At 38.8% G+C, this 20,569-nt stretch overlaps 1 protein-coding gene across 1 annotated transcript; it reads right to left on the reverse strand.

The window, feature by feature from the left end:
* Nucleotides 1–16,680: 16,680 nt before the first annotated feature.
* LOC127789151 (CBL-interacting serine/threonine-protein kinase 14-like) lies at nt 16,681–18,371 on the reverse strand. The gene is given in 2 exon segments (XM_052317952.1): nt 16,681–18,007; nt 18,010–18,371. Coding segments are annotated over 2 exon segments (1,269 nt in total). The 5' UTR covers nt 18,050–18,371; the 3' UTR covers nt 16,681–16,778.
* Nucleotides 18,372–20,569: the final 2,198 nt, after the last annotated feature.

Consider the following 20,569-nt stretch of genomic DNA (forward strand, 5'->3'; position numbering starts at 1 on the left):
GTTAGAAATTCTCCCTCTTTCTTCCAGAGTGCTCCCTTCTCTCTTAGGAACAGAACCCCACCCTCAAATTGGCCTAATCACCCGTTAATCTCTCTTGAATTTCCTTAGTTCTTACCCAAGCCTCAATTTATAAGAAACACTAGCCAACTAGCTTCTTCCACTTACCATGCCACCTTACGCTTTGGTTTGTGCGCCCATGATTCCCTCTAACCGTCAGTTTAGTCGGTTGGTTTCTCCAGCGAGTTCATTTTTAGTTTTCAAAAATTACATTTTGGCCCTAAGTTTCATATAATTGCACTTTAGCCCTTATAGTATTTGGGCCCTTGAGTTATCTTTTAATCCCCAATTTCCCTTAAAAAAAATCTGCATTAGCTCCCCAAGTTCATTGTTAATTTCACGTTAGTTTCTAAACTTATAAAAAAATTGCACTTATGCCCCAAAACCCCTAATTTCAAGAAACACTTCATTTTTCCCACAAGCAATCATTTTGAAAATTTGGGATATTACATTCAACCCCCCATAAATAAAATTTCATCCTCAAAATTTATTTCATATTTTCCATTACATCAAAAAGATAAGGATATTTCTCACGCATCTCTTGCTTTCTTTCCCAGGTGGCTTTCTCAATGTCATGATGTCTCCATAGCACATTCACCAACAGTATTGTTTTATTCCTTAGCAATTGGTCCTTTCGATCCAGAATTCTGATAAGTTGTTCTACTTATGCTAAATTGTCTTGAAGTTCAACTCTTTCCTCAGATATTCGATGAGACAGATCATAAATTCCAAATCTATTCTTTGATTATCTGCATACGATTTCTTTCTGCTTTGGGTTATTTTCATTCATTCTTGAATCATCTTAATCTTCTCACTGGTCCTTTGTACCAATTCTAGCCCCAAGAGTTGACTTTCACCTATCTCTATCCAACAAAGTGGTGTTCTACATTACCTCCCATAGAGAGCTTCATAGGGTGCCATGCCAATGCTACTATAATAACTATTGTTATACACAAACTCAATCAATGGAAAATGTTCTTCCCAATTCCTTGAAAAATCAAGCACACGGGCTCATAACATATCTTCAAAAGTTTGAATTGTCTTTTATGATTAACCATCCGTTTGGGGATGGTAAGCAATACTTAAACACAGTTGTCTTCCCAAACTTTGTTACAAACTTCCCTAAAATCGAGAAGTGAACCTTGGGTCTCTTTCAAAAACTATGTTGATAAGTGTCCCATGTAGTCTAATGATCTTCTTAATGTAAAGTTAAGCCAGCTTGCTTATTGGTTGCCCGACTTTCATGGGTAAGAAATGATCAGATTTAGTCAGTCTATCTACTACTAACCATATGGCATCCTTTCCGAAAGGTCTTTTTGATAATCTAGTCACAAAATCCATGGTGATGTGCTCCTACTTCCACTCAGGAATTTCTAGCAATTGGAGTTTCCCAGCAGGCTCCTAATGTTTGAGTTTTATTCGTTGGCAAATATCACATTGGGCTACATGTCGAGTAACACTTTTCTTCATCCCTAGCCACCAATACAAATTTCTTAAATCCTTATACATCTTGGTAGCTTTGGGGTGGATAGTATATTTAGTCCAGTGCGCTTCTTCCATGATTGTTCGCCTTAAATCCTTGTCTCTGGGCACAAACTCAGTTTTGGAACCAAAGTATTTCATCTGAGAAATAGAATTTAGGAATTTTGACTTACCCTTGATCATTTACCCAAGATTTTATCCTTGAGTCCTCCAGAGTGGCTTTCTGAAATTGTTCTAAAAGACGAGAGTGAATTGTTAAGCTAGCGACGTAAAGAGACGTTTCTTTAGGCATCACATCCACTATCAACTAGCTAAAATCCTCCACCAATTCCCATTCCCAAGTCATCAAACTAGCCATCAAGACAGGCCCTTTCCTACATAGTGCATCAACCACTACATTTGCTTTCCCAGGATGGTATTGGATCGTACAGTCGTAATCCTTCAGAAATTCCATCCACTGTAGCTGCCTCATATTCAAATCTTTTTGAGAGAACATATACTTTAAGATCTTATGATCTGTGAAGACCTCAAATTTCTCACCATACAAATAGTCTCGCCAGAGTTTTAAGGTGAATACCACTACAACCAACTCTAAATAATGCATGGGATAATTTTGCTTGTGGGGCTTTAACTGTCGAGATCCATACACTATTACCTTCCCACGTTGCATAAGAACACATACCAATCCACTCTTTGAAGCGTCAGTATAGATTGTGAATCCTCCTGACCCACTGGGTATTGCTAGGGTTAGGAGCTGCGACTATGCAGCCTTTGATTTCGTCTGATTTTGATCCGTAGAAACGTAAGTGCGATCTCCTCCAAGTCAGTCCACACAATCGATCCTTTCACAACATCCTTAGTTATGCTAGCAACCCTAAACATTTTTTAGAGAACCCAAAATTTTCTTCTTCCATTTTCAACTTCTTAAGCAGCATATATATAGAGTTCAAAAACCCTAATCACGACATAGAAAACCCTAAACACTTTAGGCCCGGCCCCTAATTACATTGGGCCGACTCTCTCTCCCTTTTTTTTTATTTTGATTGTTGAATGGGCTTGATCTAAGTATGTGACCCCTTAGGTCCACCATTAAACTAGATGTAGGAGCCAACTCTATTGGGCTACTTTAGGGCCCAACTCATTAGTTTAATTAAACACATCTCATGGGCTTCTTAATTAAACTCTTTAAATAATAGTTTTAGAATTAATCAAATTAATTCTAAAATCCCTACATATCATGGTTATAACGTCTAGAAACATGCCATGCATACCTAGCCAATGATGAAATAAGCGCAGACCTTTTCAATTGCAATTACCATGCAGTAAAATCCTTATAGATATGGGATCCACCCTAGACATAACTTCTATAGCAAATTATATTTCCCAATGATAAGGTAATCTAGGTAAATCCTTAGGGAAAACATGTGGAAATTCCTTTACTAAAGGCATGTCACACAACTTTCATTTCTTATTTTTGGCCTCTTTAACACAAGCTAAATATCCATAAGTGTCATTTTCCAACTACCTAATGGCTTTGAGAATGGTTACTTGTTTAATTTCCCTAGTATCATTTTAACCTCAAAATTCCACCCAAGTCCCACATTCATCCTGTAAGCTTACCATTTTCACCAGACAATCCACCCTAGCATTGCATTTAGATAGGAAATCCATTCCTATGATTAAATCAAAATCTTGCATGTTTAGGGATATAAGTTCAATAGCCCATTCACTGTTCCCTAGTGAAATCTTCCCATCCCTATAGCCAATGCGAGTTTCTATTTTTTCGTTTAATGGAGTACCTATCATCATAGGGAAACTAAGTTCTTCCAACTCCAATTCTAGAAAACGTGTCAATGCATGAGATATAAATGAATGTGTGGATCTAGGGTCTACCAACACTTGTACTGGGGTGTTAAGAAAAGTCATCGTACCTTGAATTATTGTTGCGTTGGTGTTCACATCCTCCCTTGTTAAGTTACAGACAGGGCCTTGACGAAATCCTTGGCTCCCTTTATTAGATCCTTGCTGACTTGCTCATTTCTTTTGTAGACAATCCTTGGAAATATGGCCAGGTCGTTGAAAATTGTAGCATACTCGTCCCATCAGACATTCCGGGATCATGTGATCACTTGCCCCGCAATTGTAACACTTTGTGGTCTTCACTCTGCATAGCCTTCTAGAATGTGATTTTCGACACTTAGAGCAATTCCCTTTTGGCTTGAAATTCTTCCCACGTACTACCAAATTAAACCCCTTACCAATTCTCATGTCGTCGGCCTTTTGAGATTCCATTTGCAAGGAATTCATTCTTTCGAGATTGCTTTCCACAGTCTGGGCTTAAAGAACCACCTCCGCATAAGAGCATGGCCCGGCCAAACTTAATGCTTGCTAAATCTTTAATTTTAACCCTGTAACACCCCAAATTTTTTAAGCGTGTTATAACTTAGGATTTCGGGAATATAAAAATTTTTCATATCACAATAGCTGTCATACATCACACAATATCCCAAAAACCCTAATTTTCACCTTCTCAACTTAACAAACCCAATAATCGAATAGCTAAGACAGGCGTTAAAATTTTAAATGCAGAAGCTAGATCGAACCTGATATGGTTCACAACCATAATGCTTTATTTATCATAAAATTGTTCAAGACGTCTACAAAATGTATTACATGGACATCATCTCTAGTAAGTGATAACTGAACATCTTAGACATATCCAAAATTACATAGGTTCGCACATAAACATAGATATAATAAACATGCTACAAGCAGCAAATTAAACTTATTCTTCAGCTACCTCTTTTCCCTTAGAGCCACTTGTTGAACCTGGAATGTTGAATATTCCAGGGAAATAGTCCAATTAGAAGATGAATCTTCTAGTGAAAAATTCCAAAAACAGTTTATATCGATGCATGATCATGTATACAATGTATGAGAAGATAACGAGAACTACTCCGAAGTACCTCATGAACGCGTCAGCCTCCTCCAACGAGAGCTTTCTCAATGGCGCACACATAACGCCTCTCGGGAGGTCCCTAACCATGTCACTTTAGCGCGACCTCATAGAACTCATGCAAGCACCACATCCGTTGTTCCTTAGACTCATGGTCTTCCCCACGAGAGCTTTCTCGATGGCGCACGCATAGCGCCTCTCGGGGGATATCCGACTTTTTTCCTCGGCCAACAACAAATAGGTGAAACAGTATGGCCACATGAATTTTATGAATGCAACAGTTAAAAAGCTAATAGCATATATTTTTCAGAAAAATACAGTTCATATATGCAACATGATTTCACGTAAGAGAATAACAAAAGTTTACGTATAAGAACTTCACGAAACACGTCTCATGCAATAAAAGTCTCTCATAAGAGAATAAAAAAATGGATTTGGAGTATAGGAGTCTCACTTTGTTGGTTTATCTCTTGGACGGTATAATTTCACAGCAAACGGCCTAAGTTTCTGTAGAAAACACATGTTTTAGTAAACCTAATCTCAAATATTTTTACATAAGGTTGAGGGGCATTAAATTAGGGACAAAATTGGAAAAGTTGAAGAAAAATGGGACCCTCGCGCTCCTTGGAAAGGTGGGCCACCCGCCTTCACGCGCAGCCACTTTTCGGCGCGTGTAACTCACGCGCGGCCACTAGATTTCGGATGGCTTCGCCTCATTTTCGTATTTCAGCCATAACTTCCTCATTTTAACTCCGATTCGACCTCCGTTTGAACCTACGCGAACCTCTCTTCTCCCTCTACAGGATTATCAAAAAAAATATGACTTACCTCACTTTTCTTCTAACTGATTTTGGTGAATTTCGGCGAAGACCCGCAACTCCGATGAGTCTCATTCTCCGCCGCTTTCTTCCCGTCTTCTTGCAAAATTTCCTCTCCTCTCTCTAGAGAAAGCTTCTCTACTTAGAGTGTCTCACTCCTCAAAACTCTCTTGAATGATTTGAGAACAATCCATGGTGCCTATTTATAGATTACTTGAACCAATCATGTTATGCCACTCGTCACAATCTTAGCCATGGACTCCAAAGACTCAAACCTATAATTGAATGGCTTTTCAAATCCAAAGCTATAATGAATTTAACTTTTGAAATCCAAGCTAATACCCCAAACTTCTTCCAAATGACATTTTAACCCTTATTTCAAGTTCTCAACTTTAATATTTTATCACATGAGCTTATAATTTCATCCTTAATTCATTTGGATAATTCTCTAATTACAATTACACCCTCAAACATCAAATTTATCGAGATACTTAAAATCTCAAAATTAATAACTCAGAATTACTCGATATGTACGATTTTCGGGAAGCCCTTACCATCATTCGGTCTTTTTAGGCTACTACTTAGCTTAATCGAAAACCGTCTCTTATTTTATTTCTTTCAATGTCATAAATCTCAGCTCGAGATGTTCGTTAAAGATATATCTTTGTCTTTAGGTATCTAAGCTCCAGGGCACTCCCTGCAGCTGATTCGGTCACTTGTTGCCATTTCAAGCATATTTTTTGATATTTTAAACTCACTTAAAATACGTGGAAACTTCACGAAAATATGGGGTATTATAGACCCTCCCAAAAAATTTTGGGCCTTTGCTCCCTCGTCCATATCATATATTTAATGAGGCAGGCGAAGCTATCCTCGTATTGAGCTACCGTCATATGCTCAGTTTGTTTTAAACCCATGAATTCTTGAACTTTCTCCATCTTTTTGCATAAAGGGAAATACTTATTATTAAATAATTCCTTAAAATGTTCCCATCCAACATTTAGCGTACCTTGCTCTGTAGGACCCCATAGGGTTCTCTGCATAGATTTTCACCACTGATTTGCCTCGTATCGGAGCATAAAAGTGGCACAGCTCATCTTTTCTTCCTCACCACATCCCAAGAAATCAAAAATATTTTCCATTTGCTCTAGCCAGTACTTACTCTCACTAGGATCCATTCCATCCATACCTCAGAATGTAGGCGAATTTAGCCTTTGGAATCGGTCAATGATATCTGGGCCCCGCGAGATAGCTTGACTTCCTAGTTGCAATCCTCCCATATAAGTCAACATGTTCTCCATAATCTACTCCATTCGGTTGATGCAAGTTCCCTCCTCTAGTTGTCTTTCTTAATGTCTTTCCTGAAAAGTAGATTCAGGCCTAGTTCCCGACATCTCTTCTATGGAAGTTCTCGATTCTTCTTCTTGGTTTGAGCTTTGATAAAGATTTGGTGTGGCTGGTCCAAATCTTTGCGATCGTCAGGTATGCACCATCTGAAAGAAATATAATTTAATTCCGATAATAAAGTATTTAATCAATGCATGCTCTAGTTTCCACATACTGTATGATGCTCTTAGTCCTAAAATGCCTTACTATGCTTTAGTATAATCCTTCTAAATCCCTAAGACTTATACCTTTTGTTTATATCTATACCAAATCTTAAATCTCCTTATTTAGCCTCAAATCGCTCATAGGGTTATCTCCAATTTACCCTTTTTATTTCCAAAAAAGGAATTTATCAACTGATTTGTTTCATATCCTCAAAGTTCTAAGTTCCTCAATTGGTTACACATACCTGTCATCTCTTAACAACTACAAACCTTAACTCGTTTCTTACATACTTTAAATTCTTTAAATCTCCACAAAGGAATTTAGAAACAAGTAGGCTTCCAACACCTCCTCGGACTTTTGTTAGGTTTAATCTCATCAAATATACATACTCGTTGATTCTCCAAACTTGACTCTTACTCTTCTCGTCATTATTTGCAACCCACTATGATTCACAAATTTGTTATTATCCTGAAACCAAAGAATCTTCAAAAGTCAAATGCGACAAACATATCTTATATTATCTATATAGCTATTACATCTTTGTTTGTACATCATAGATTTCTATGGATATAACTATTTGATTTTGCTATAGTAATTTTTCCCATCCATTCATATGACACCGATCCCACTTCCTATTTATATTTTTTACAATGCCTCAAAACAAACCCTCAATAACGAAATTATTCTTCTTCCTCCAAGTCTATTTAGGTGGGGGCGTAAGGACTCGTTCCTCAGGTTCCTACTCAGGCCCTATGTCCGCTTCCCCTACCATGCCTTCAGGCATATTTTCAATGACTTGGTTTATCTCAATCTCATGCAAATGGTTAGTAAAAGCCATAAAGTCGTTATACAGTCCCTGAGCAATAAGTTGATTTCCGACGTCTTGCCATTCAGGGGTTAATAAAGAGTTTAAGTATATTACTTGTAGCTACTCAAAGTTTGGAACCATTACACCTGGCGAGAACTGTTGCAGTACAGGCATAGTCACATCTAAAAATTCTCCCAAAGTATTCCAGGGGTGCATGTATCTTCCCTCTAGTAGGGTTGTCCACCAACCCATAATGGTATGTTGGAGTTGATTTTCGACTATGTTTTGATCCATTTCCTGCCACAAATCAAAGAATCCTCAAAATTAGTTTAATCAAGATCAAAAATATAAATTGGCTCTAATACCAACTGTAACGCCCATCTCGAACCAAGACATGCAGTATGAAATAAACATAAATCTTACATGGGCGTTATGGAAATCCCATAAAATATAACTAGGATCGCAACCTAAGAACATATAAGGACTTTCAAACCAACCCTTTAGTTATACGCATATCTATCTTGTTTAGTTTTTTTATATCACAAATATGCCCTTCTTTCCTTATTATCTCCCTTACATCACATCATAACAACGAGTTTGAAATTTAAAATACATCACTTGTGTAAGTTATTACAATCCATTACAAAGTGTTACAGCTACTAACTAAACTCGCGCAACCTGTTCTTCTTCTCTAGAGCTCAACTCGGGGATACCTAGCGTGCCTGCTATACCTAGAACATTGAATGTTCCAGGGGTACAAAACACCCAATTAGACAACATCATCCAAGTGAGGGTTCAGGAATTAGTTTCGTGCGTGAAAATGCAAAGAAATGAAAATAAGCATGCTTTAGGTGGAAGTGACGCCAGGGTGTTGCAATCACCCCTACTTGATATATCATGTAACACAGCCTCACACCATGGCCAAATGAAGTCTCCCTTCACCCGTGATAATCAAAACCAGTCATAAGCCACACGAAGTAATGCATGAAAATACTGAAAATGAAGATGCTTACCAACAAAAGACGTTTGATGCACATGAGGTCACCAACAACATGCTCAAGATATGTTCAACATGTAAGGAGATTTCTAGAAACCACTCATCTCAGTTTCTACCTGCACTGCTACTGTTCATCGACTTCAGTTTTTGATTCACTGCAGTACACAAAGTTCCATGACACAAGTACAAAGTATTCTTACATAGGGTTGTTGGAAATATTTAGATTAATCTTTCTGGAATTTTACAGGTAAAAATAAGGTCACACGTGCCCTCACGCGTCGCCGAAGGGTAACCCACACACTTGCATGCACAGGAAGAGCTAGGACGTGCAGTGCACACGTCGGTTATCTTCTCCTGCGATGATCAATGCTACAAAATCCAATCTTAGTTTTTTGGAAATTTCTCACTCATTTTAACTCCATTTTGCGCCCCCCGCATTTGAACCTCGGCTTCCTATTTCCTCTCTTTACCCAATTATAAGTTCAAATTAAATGTACCTACCCATTTTCAAGCGACTTAAGCCCAGATTCTGACGAAAGCTCTAAGACTCTGGCAACCTATTATCTCCTTCGTTGCAAGTCAGAAACTCTCCCCCTTTCTTCCAAAGTGCTCCCATTTCTCTTAGGAATAGAACTCCACCCTCAGATTGGCCTAATCACCCCTTAATCGCTCTTGAATTTCCTCAATTCTTGCCCAAGCCTTAATTTATAAGTAACTCTAGCCAACCAGCTTCTTCCACTTGCCATGCCACCTTGTACTTTGGTTTGCATGCCCATGATTGCCTTTTACTATCAGTTTGGTTGGTTCGTTTCTCCGGCGAGTTCATTTTGAGTTTTCAAAAATTATATTTTGGCCCGAAGTTTCATAAATTGCACTTTAGCCCTTATATTATTTGGGCCTTTGAGTTATCTTTTAATCCCCCAATTTCCCTTTAAAAAAATCATTGCATCAACTCCCGAGGTTCATTGTTAATTTCACGCTAGTTTTTAAACTTATCAAAAAATTGCACTTATGCCCCGAAACCCTTAATTTCAAGAAACACTTTATTTTTCCCACAAGCGATCATTTTGAAAATTTGGGATATTATATTCAACCCTCTTTAAAGACAATTTTGTCCTCGAAATTTATTCCATATTTTCCATTACATCAAAAAAATAAGGATATTTTTCACGCATCTCTTACTCTCTTTACTAGGTAACTTCCTCAATGTCGTGATGTCTCCACAGCACCTTTACCAATAGTATTGTTTTATTCCTTAGCATTTTCTCCTTTCGATCCAGAATTCTGATAGGCTCTTCTACATATAGTAAATTATCTTGAAGTTCAACCATTTCCTCGGATATTCGATGAGATGGATCTAGTTCATACTTTCTCAGTTGGGACACATGAAAAACATTATGAATGCCAGATAATGTTGGGGGTAAAGCTAATCTATAAGCAATGGGTCCAACCCAATCCAAAATTTCATATGGTCCAATATACCACGGACTTAATTTTCCTTGTTTTTTCCCCTTGGAGGTCATTTGAAAGGGTGAAACTTTTAAGTATACCTTATCTTCTGTCATAAATTCCAAATCTCTTCTTTGGTTATCAGCATAGCATTTCTGTCTGCTTTGGGCTATTTTCATTCGTTCTTGAATCATCTTAATCTTCTCACTTGTCCTTTGTACCAATTCTAGCCCCAAGAATTTCCTTTTACCTACCTCTGTCCACCAAAGTGGTGTTTTGCATTTCCTCTCATAGAGAGCTTCATAGGGTGCCATGCCAATGCTACTGTGAAAACTGTTATTATATGCAAACTCAATCAATGGAAAATGTTCTTCCTAATTTCTTAAAAAATCAAGCACATAGTTTAATACCCGAGAATTTCAAAAGGGCTCAAGAGTAAATTTTCTTGGGGCAAAAATGAAATTACAGATAAATTGAGGGTATGAGGGTAATTTCTTACCATTATGAATGACTGAATCGACTGCAGGGAGTGCCTGCAGCCAAGATGCCAAAATAAAATGATATAGCGATGATGAGTATTTCGAGGCATAATTTATGACATCGAAAGAAACCAAATCAAGAATAATTTTCGGTACAACTAAAATGCAACTGTGATTTAGGCTACAAAATCGAATTATCGTAGGGGGCTTCCAAGAAGTCAACAAAACCTTGAGGGGGTTCATATTCGGTATGTAGAACAACCCTTTAGTGGTTTCAGGAAGAAACGAAAGGGTTTACGGCCAAAACAAAGATTCAGGCCTAAGTGCAGTTTTCTAAAATTACCCAAGAGAGGTCGAAATCACGTATTTCTTGGAATCTTGGGGGTCAAATGAGAAGTTTAGAACATAAGGGTCTCAACAGTAATGTTGGAAAGGGCCAAAATGGAGGCATGATTTTGGCCTTGTGAAAAGGGCCAAAATGGCATTTCAAGAATTTAAGGGGTGAAAGTGTAATTTTCAAAAAAAAAAACATCCATGGCCGACCAACCTTCCAATCGCCAAAATCAGCCATGGGAGACCATAGGAAATGGCTGGGGGGCCTCGAGGCAAGGCCAAGACAAGCTTCTTGGCCAACAAGTGGCCAAAATCACGTCGGAATCGGGCCAACTTTCGATCGAAAATGCACGAAAGTTTGGCCATTGAGATAAAAAAAACTTGGAGCACTTTGGGTGGGTTTTGGACTCATTAAGGGCAAGATGAGACATCAGAGGCCTTGGGATGCTCGAGATCCAAAATTTAGGGGTTCGAATTTGTGTATAAATAGATATGCAAAATGGCCAAAAATTTCAGAATTTTAAGCTTTAAATCGAAGGTGTTATCGAACGAATTGGGGTTTCAAACAGTGGGCTTTTGTTTCCCATGGCTTAACGATGAAATCTGGAGACTTCATGCGTTTTGGTGATGGTTTGAGAGGGATTCGAGAGTTGGCCAAAGAATGAGGCGGACGGCCGAGCTGAAGCTTTGTCCGATCTGTTGATGGGCTTCCGATGCTTCTTTTGAGGCCTAAGATAGCCCATCTGGATCGACTGGAGGAGAGGAAAGAGATGGCATCAGAATCCAAGTTTTTCGGTGTGCCATCGCTGAGGAAAACAATTGACGCATGGACCACACGTACTAATCACCACGCGCAGCCCACGCGCTAACGCGTGAGGGCGCGTGGAAGCTTGGAAAAATCAAGAAAAAAATCTTGAAAAATCTAGAAAATTTTGATCTCGAGGGTTGTGCAAAAAGTTTTGGTGTTTGCCTTCCCAATTTCTTGGTTTCCATAACGACCAGCCTCATTTTGCATGCAAACAAAGCTTAGAGGTAATTTTTGGAATTTTTCTTTGAAGTTCTTAGAATATAATGAATTGTGGTGGAAAAAGATTGGAGAAAATAGTTTAAGAGGCATTTATTTGAAATTTTAGAAGGGAAAATGAGACAAAATGAAGGAAAATGTGAAAATATTGAGGTATTGAGATATTTTGTGATTAAATATGATTTATAGGATTGTTGTGCTCGAGTAATAGTGATTTGTGCTACTTTTGAAGTTTGGCACGAAAATTGAGGTCGGACACCCAAATCGAGGCAATGTGTATTTTTGAGATATTCCGAACTTCATGCAAAAGGTGAGTGGTTTTATCCCAAGAACTTATGTGTGATATGTTTTCTTATATTATGCATTATATTTATGAAGTTATGATCATTTTGTCATATTATATGGAAAATCGTGATGTTTGCATGGCACGATATTATTAGCATATTGATATTTGTGCATGGGATTGGGATGTTGCCCCGATAGTGTAGCTTTAATTCCCCAAGGGCAATTTATGGAACAACGTTAGGATTATCCTGCAAAGGTTTGGGATTTTTCTTAGGGTTCCGTGTTGGGCTGGTAGGTCAGGAAAGTTACATTAGGGCATATGATTGTTTATGTTATTGCATCATGCATTCATGTATCATGTTTCTAAACCCTCACTAGAAGATTCATCTTCTAATTGGGTTATGCCCCTAGAACATTCAAACGTTCCAGTTAGGATTTGCAGCTATGGCAAGAGGATGATTGATGACGTGGCCGATGGGTTCGGCGAGTTGTTTTCGATATATGCTCTTTCATGAGGATTCAGGATATATTTTTTGTCATGTTTAGAAGATTATACTATATTGAAAATCATGTGTAATTATTACAATTTAATGTATTTATGAGGAATCGTCAGAGTGTATCTAAGGTGCTCAATTGTTATCTCTTGATGATAAGTCTCCATGTATTTAAGTATTTGATGATATGATGGTACAGATCCTTAAGTTATGATTAAGTAAATTCAGTTATATACCATATCAGGTTTCGATTATTGCTTCCGCATTTATGATGATTACCTGTCTCAACTTATTGATTCTTATTTTGGTATACTGAGAAGGTAGAACGAGATTGTCGGGAAATGTTTATATTGAGTTTATGTTGAAAAAAATATATTCTCGAAATTCCTAAGTCATTTAACGCTCGGGAAAAGCGAGGCGTTAAACACAGGCTCATAACATATCTTCCAAGTTTGAATTGTCCTTTCTGATTGACCATCCGTTTGGGGATGATAAACGATACTTAAACACAGTTGTGTTCCCAAACTTTGTTGCAAACTTCCCCAAAATCAAGAAGTGAACCTTGGGTCTCTATCAAAACTATGCTGATAGGTTTCCCATGTAGTCTAACAATCTCCTTAATGTAAAGTTAAGCCAACTTGCTTATTGGTTGCCCGACTTTCATGGGTAAGAAATGAGTAGATTTAGTCAGCCTATCTACCACTACTCATATGGCATCCTTTCCGAAGGGTCTTTTCGGTAATCCAGTCACAAAATCCATGGTGATGTGCTCCCACTTCCACTCGGGAATTTCTAGCGGTTGGAGTTTCCCAATAGGTTTCTGATGTTTGATTTTTATTCGTTGGCAAATATCACATTGGGCTACATGTCAAGCAACACTTTTCTTCATCCCTGACCACCAAAATAGATTTCTTAATCCTTATACATCTTGGTAGCTCCAGGGTGGATAGTATATTTAGTCCAGTGCGCTTCTTCCATGATTGTTCACCTTAAATCCTTGTCTCTAGGCACATAAACTCAATTTTGGAACTGAAGTATTTCATCTGAGAAATAGAAATCAGGACTTTTGACTTGCCCTTGATCATTTACCCAAGATTTTATCCTTGAGTCCTCTAGAGTGGCTTTTCGAATCTATTCTAAAAGACGAGAGTCAATCATCAGGCTAGCGACGTAAATAGTCGCTTCTTTAGGCATCACATCCACTGTCAACTGGCTAAAAGCCTCCACCAGTTCCCATTCTCAAGTGATCAAGCTGGCCATCAAGACAAGCTCTTTCCTATTTAGTGCATCAACCACTACATTTGCTTTTCTAGGATGGTACTGGATCGTATAATCATAATCCTTCAAAAATTTCATCCACCGTCGCTGCCTCATATTCAAATCTTTCTGAAAGAACAGATACTTCAAGCTCTTATTGTAATACCCCAAGTTAAAATAAGTAATATATCTAAATTATCTACGTCTGTTACTGACTTAAACATTGGAGGGTCATCGCAGGCGAGAAATCCCCGCGAGCCTTCTAACCTTTTTTTGCGATAACTCTTAACATGAAAAAGCCAATTGAATCCTTCTCGAAAGAACATTCTACTTGGAAGCCAATCCCATACTTCTCGGAAGAACAACATTCTTCTCGGAAGCCGGTCTCATCCTGCCCGAAAGAATCCACGTTCATCCAAGAAGCTGAGCATCTAAGGCAGATCCTACCCGAAGAGGCACCCTTCCTAGAGACCTCATTCTCTCTAGAGTTGCATTCTTTTCTAGGCCCATTTTCTTTCTAGAGACACATTCTTCTCTAGAGTCGCATCTTTCTCCAGAGTCACGATTATCTCCTGGATGTCTCCTTCTCTTCAGGGACACATTTCCCTCGCGAAAGCCCTCTTCTTGGAGTTCAACCTCCTGAAGCTAACTTTTTTGCACTCTCGATGAGTATTATCACTCCAAACCGATTGCAGATATCTAGTAACCATTCATGCATTATAAATCTCAATTGTTGTATTTTTTACAACTCTGGAGTGGTAGTTGGAAAATGTTTCCCCAGTAGTCGCTTCTTGCTTCCCAAAGAGATCAAAATGTGTATCTTTAGGTTGGAGCCCTCTTGCTTGAGTAAACCTTTCAGGTCTCACCATGGAGAATGACTTTTCACTTTTTTTTCACAAACAGGGCCAAATTATTGTTGTCTAATTACAACAATTAAATTTATTTATCTTAGAAAATAACTAATGCATAATCCTAAGCAAAGACCCAAGGTCTAGGGTACCAGGCTCAATTCGTTGTCCGGGAGAGCTGAAGCTTCGGGGGTCTTCGGATGAGTCTTTAGGGGACTAGTTTCCTAAAAAGTCTTCGGGATCTTCGGGACACAAGTAGTGTCTACAGCACAAAGACAATTAGAAGGCACGCGGGAATCTTCCCCATGCGAACCTTTTAATACTTAAGTCAAACAATGATGTCTTGAAGTAATAATGCAAATGTATGGATGTAGGCATTTGTGTCGTATGTTCTGTTTAATAGTCTTCTAGGGATTGTCTCCCAAAGGGCTCTGTATGGCTTAGGGTCTAAGGGTCTGAGATCTTAAAGGGAAAGAGTAAAAGCCTTGACCAAAAAAGGTCTTATTGTCATGGAATGGACAGCTATTTATACACTTAGTGATGGGACCCACGTTACATGGGGTATGCAAATGAGAGTCTCCTGACTCTCTGAGGAAGATGCATCGAAAGAAGCTGAAGGGCCTGGAGGTGTCTTCAGGGTTAAAATCCCCCAATGAGTATCCTTCAGTTGGGTCCAAAGACTCTTTAGAGCTAGCTTAGTCCAGGAGACTTTGAAAGTGTCTTGGGTCTTGTCAAATGCTAAGGCTTGACCTTCCTAGAGACTCACTGGAGGGTCCAAAGAACTATGGTTTCGGAAGACTCTTCAAGGTCATCTGGGTTTACTTTGAATCATTTTATAAATTTTGGGGATTTTTAACTTTGATTTTCCTAAGACAGCACCCCACAACAGTGATTGATAATAACAAAAAAACCACTAATATATATATATATATATCTCACAAATTTCAAATTTTAAACTCCAGATTTACTAACAGCCACCACCTAAACTGCTAAGTTATACTAGTTCTCTCTTTAAAACTGAGACAAAATTGAACACGCCACTTACCAGAAAGAATTGAAAGCAAGATACGGTGTGACTTGACACGGAACAGAACCGTCCACGCGGAATGCTAACGTCGGAAAATTTAAGAAAAGGTTTCGTTTTGGTTACGTTCGCTTTCTTCACCAAAAAAAAAAAAAAAATCCAAAATTTGGCTTTTCCCGAATTCAAATTTCTGACTGTTAATTATATATATATATATATAAGATTGTTACAATAATGGTCTAATTTAATTATTAAAATCCATAAATATATAATTAAATTAAAAATTAATTTAGGAGAATAAATTCATATCAGATTCCCCACTTATTTTAGAAATATTAATCTAGGAGATTGCTTTGGTCTATATTTATATTGTACAATTATAAGATAATTATTATATATACCTCCCAAAGTACCCTTAATTTATTTTTCTCTCTATTGGCGCTTTCGGTTTCAATTTTGATTTTCCTGACCTTTCCTGCGTATTTTCTCTCTTAGCCAAACATTGAGATTAGGCTCATTCGATGCTATGTTTTGTTTGGATCTAAACATTAAAAGGATTCAATTGAAAAAACAAATTTACATCTAAATATATTAAAATAAAATCATCATTTGTTTCATTCGCAAGTAGTACTACTCATTATTGCCCTTAATTAGATAAATAGTGATGGATTTCTTATCCTAATCTCAAGTTTATTTTGATGGTTAATTCTTATCCTAATCTCAAGTTTATTTTATATATATAGGGGATTTTATCTTTTTTTCTGTTACCTTATAATAATAATTCGAACCCAAGGAAGGAAACATGGAAAACAACCACAAAAAAAATAGGACGCCTTTTGATAATTAATTACGATGTCTTTGAAGTCAACTAACAATCGAGTTTTTTTTTTATTTTTTTTTATCAGTTACCGGTAACTCACCCTTCCGGTTGGTAAATAATTTCATTGAGCTGCGGTTTGATTTTTTCTATCCAAATTTCACGGCCACTCTCCACCAACTTGATCTCCACCACCACCAGCTTTTCTGTTAACCGGTGGACATCCACCACGGCTGTAAAATGACCGTTATGCCCTTCCACCCTCCTTGCCCAACCTTTCTTCTTCTTCGTCGTCGTCAGCCCCTCCGCCTTCGCCACCTCCTCAATCTTCCCGACGATCCTTTCCGGCGACTCCTCCGACAAGAACCGCTCCGACCAGCCTGAAGCCTCCTGCTGGTTTCCCAGCAAATTGGAAATGTCGAAGCCCGGCGAGAACGAGATGATGTCGAAGGCGTTCAGGAACTTGTCGCCGTCATCGTCTTCGCCGGCGTCCTTGATTTCCTCAAGCTCCTCCGAATAATTGGGTTTGATCTCCTTGTAGCCTTTTTGGAACCACGGATCGGCGAGGATCTCGTCGACGGTGATGCGCGTGTCGGGGTTGATGTCGAGGAGGCGAGACAGGAAGCGCTTAAGATCTGCGGACATCCACTTGGGGCACCGGAAATCGCCTTTGTAGATTTTCCGGTACATGACCATGAGGTTGGGGTCGTTGAACGGCAGGTAACCGGCGTTCAGGACGTACAGAATGATGCCGCAGGACCATACGTCGACCTTGGAGCCGTCATAGCCTTTCTTCGCGAGGATCTCCGGGGCGACGTAGGCCGGCGTGCCGCAGAGCGTGTGGAGGAGGCCGTCGGGGCGGACCTGATCGGCGACGGCGGCGAGGCCGAAGTCGGTGACCTTGAGGTCCCAGTTCTCGTCGAGCAGGAGATTCTCCGGCTTCAGATCGCGGTGGAAGACGCCGCGCGAGTGGCAGTAGGCGACGGCGGCGATCAACTGGTGGAAGTAGCGGCGGCTGAGATCTTCACTGAATCGGCCCTTGGCGACCTTGGCGAAGAGCTCGCCGCCTTTGGCGAACTCCATGACGAAGAAAATCTTGGACTTGGTGGCGAGGACCTCGAAGAGGCGCACGATGTGGTGGTGGCGCAGCCGGCGCATGATAGAGATCTCGCGCTTGACGTGGGCCGTGAAGCCGCCTTTGAGAACTTTCTGCTTGCTCACGGCTTTAATGGCGACGCTCTGCCCCGTTCTCACGTCCCTGGCGTGGTACACCTTCCCGAAGGCCCCGCATCCCAGCAGCTTCCCCAGCTCGTACTTCCCGAACAGGTTCGTCTCTCCTCCTCCAGACGGGGAAGCATCACCGGAATCATCACCTATATCCGGCCACATCATCAATTAATTAGGCCCCCAGCGCAACACTTGATGTACATTGAAATTAACAAAGAAACAGATAAATGAAGATAGATAAATAGATGGATAGCTGAAGGTAGTCTCTCCGGGTGAAGAACCAGGCGTACGTTTCGATACGCAAGAGCAATTATGGTGGGGGAGGAGGAGAAAGAGACAAGGCAAAACACAAAGCGCAATAGAATAGAATAGGGGGATTGAAATAGACTTGGCGGGTGAGCTGGAAACTTGGGGCGGAGGAGGAGTTGTTCTCTGAGGTTTTTATTAGATTAGACTTCTTGGGTTGGGTGTGAATGGGATCCCCGTTTTGGGCTCTCATGTATCAAATATCAAATAATGACCGTCCACGTGTCCCCCCCTGATTCGGTGTGAAACCAGACCTGCCTTCGTCTTCGTCTTAGTCTTCGTGATCTTATTAATCCAACCATGACGAGAAATTTATTATATTTCGTACCATGAAATTTTTTATGTATATATATATATATATATTGCCGTAAAAGGAATATCTTCAACCTCAACTTCAAATTGGACCTCTTATGCCTTTTAATTTCTAATTTTATAATAATTACACATTTTTTTATCCAATCAATGTAGCGTGGGAACTCACGGGCACTTAAAAAATATAAAATAACTAAAAATTTCAGCAACATCTATCATATTCTTCTTCTTCCTTACACCGACGATCTCTCACCGTCCTCCCCGTCACCAACCAACTTCTCATTTTCTTACCACTAACAAACCACTCGCCTACCCTGTTATCAACTGACCTCTTATCTTTCATGTTGCCAACTAATCTCTCGCCTTTCTCATTGTCAATCGATCCTAATTTTTCTTTTCTCTCCGCCAACCAATCTTGGTCTCATCTTCCTCGCCACCAACCAACCTTGTTTGAGGCTAAATCAACCATGACGGCAACTCAACTCAATTTGTGTTTGTGAATTGACAATGACACCAAGCATATTTAAAACTAAATCAATTCGTGTTGCACGAAAACAATGGCACCAAGCATAGAAACATTGATTCATGTTCTTGAATCGATATCGACTCAACCCAATTTGTGTTTGTGAATCGACAATAACATTGAGCAAACAAAGTTGTGAATGACGACCACTGAGTACTGCCAAGGTCTACACCCTCGTTCTTGTCTTTACCTTTCTCTTTCACAAAGCCAGGATTGTTGGCTCCGACCTCTATTGCATCTTCTACCGTCAGCCCTACCTCCTCTCTTGCAGCATCAAGACCCAATTTTGTCACACAATAATTCTTCTGCCACATCACATGTGGCACCTTTTAATTGGCCCAATTAATGAGTTGGTCCATGTCAAACTATGTGTAACTCTGTATAACATGTTGATATGTGTGTTTTTCCAAAATTAAAAGTTTAATAGTACAATAAATCCACTTGAAAGGTGGGGGAACCAAATGGCTAAAAGACTATAATTGGAGGACATTTTTATGCATTTTGCCTATATATGACTAAATATATGCTATTAAGATAAGTACTCAACTTAAGTTCTCCTAAATTTAAATTAAGATATGACTAAATATATCCACTTATTTTACATTTTTATTTTATTTTTATTTTTTTACTTACGCGTGACTAGCGCATAATAAGTAAGCTTATTAGTTAATGTAACAAGCATAAAGTATTATATATACATATATATTGGCCAATTTTAATTAAATTATCCTAATCATTTACTGCATAATTGAGATTCTACAGAATCAGCAAACCTTTTTTGAAGTGTTATTTTAAGGTCCTTCCATTGTGGATTGACGGCAACCTAATTATTATTGTGATTTAAATATTAGTTCTAAATTAAATTGTCCGTACGTGACATCATCAACATTTAATGGATCATTAATTGACATGCCACCATCTACAGTTAGGGAGGTTGCACCAAGAGATTATAAAATTTCTTCTTTCTGATCAAAAGGTTTAAACCTTTTTAAAAATAACTTTAGGTACAAAATTTTGCATATTTAAATAATATATATATATATGAAGGGATTATAATGTCGTCGGCAAGATGTTACATAAATTATGTAAGGTTAAGATATTTTTTTTTATTAGATATCTCGATTCAATTTTTATGATTTTATGTGTCAAGAAACTCTAAATTATTCAACGCTCATATAAAATCTAGATTATAATAAAATCGGAGTGAATCCAAATTTAACTCGGTAAAATTGATTGAATCTTGAGTTAAACAATGATTTTATCAATTTTACCTTCCATGCACGGAAAGGTTATACGAAATTTTTTTCGTCTCTAACCAACATAGTATTATTCCTGATTCGAGGGATGCCCTTCGCCTCTACAAGCCCTTACCTCTCTCAAACACTTTCATCACGGCCTTCCATCGTTCTTCCTTGTCACATGGTTTCTTAGTGTTTAGTGTTGCCGTCAATTCACAACCTTGATTGCTCGGTACTGTTGTCGATTCACAAATACAAACTGTTGGCTAAGCTGCCATCGATTC

This window comes from Diospyros lotus, chromosome 13, assembly GCF_014633365.1.
Source record: "Diospyros lotus cultivar Yz01 chromosome 13, ASM1463336v1, whole genome shotgun sequence".
Taxonomy (NCBI): domain Eukaryota; kingdom Viridiplantae; phylum Streptophyta; class Magnoliopsida; order Ericales; family Ebenaceae; genus Diospyros; species Diospyros lotus.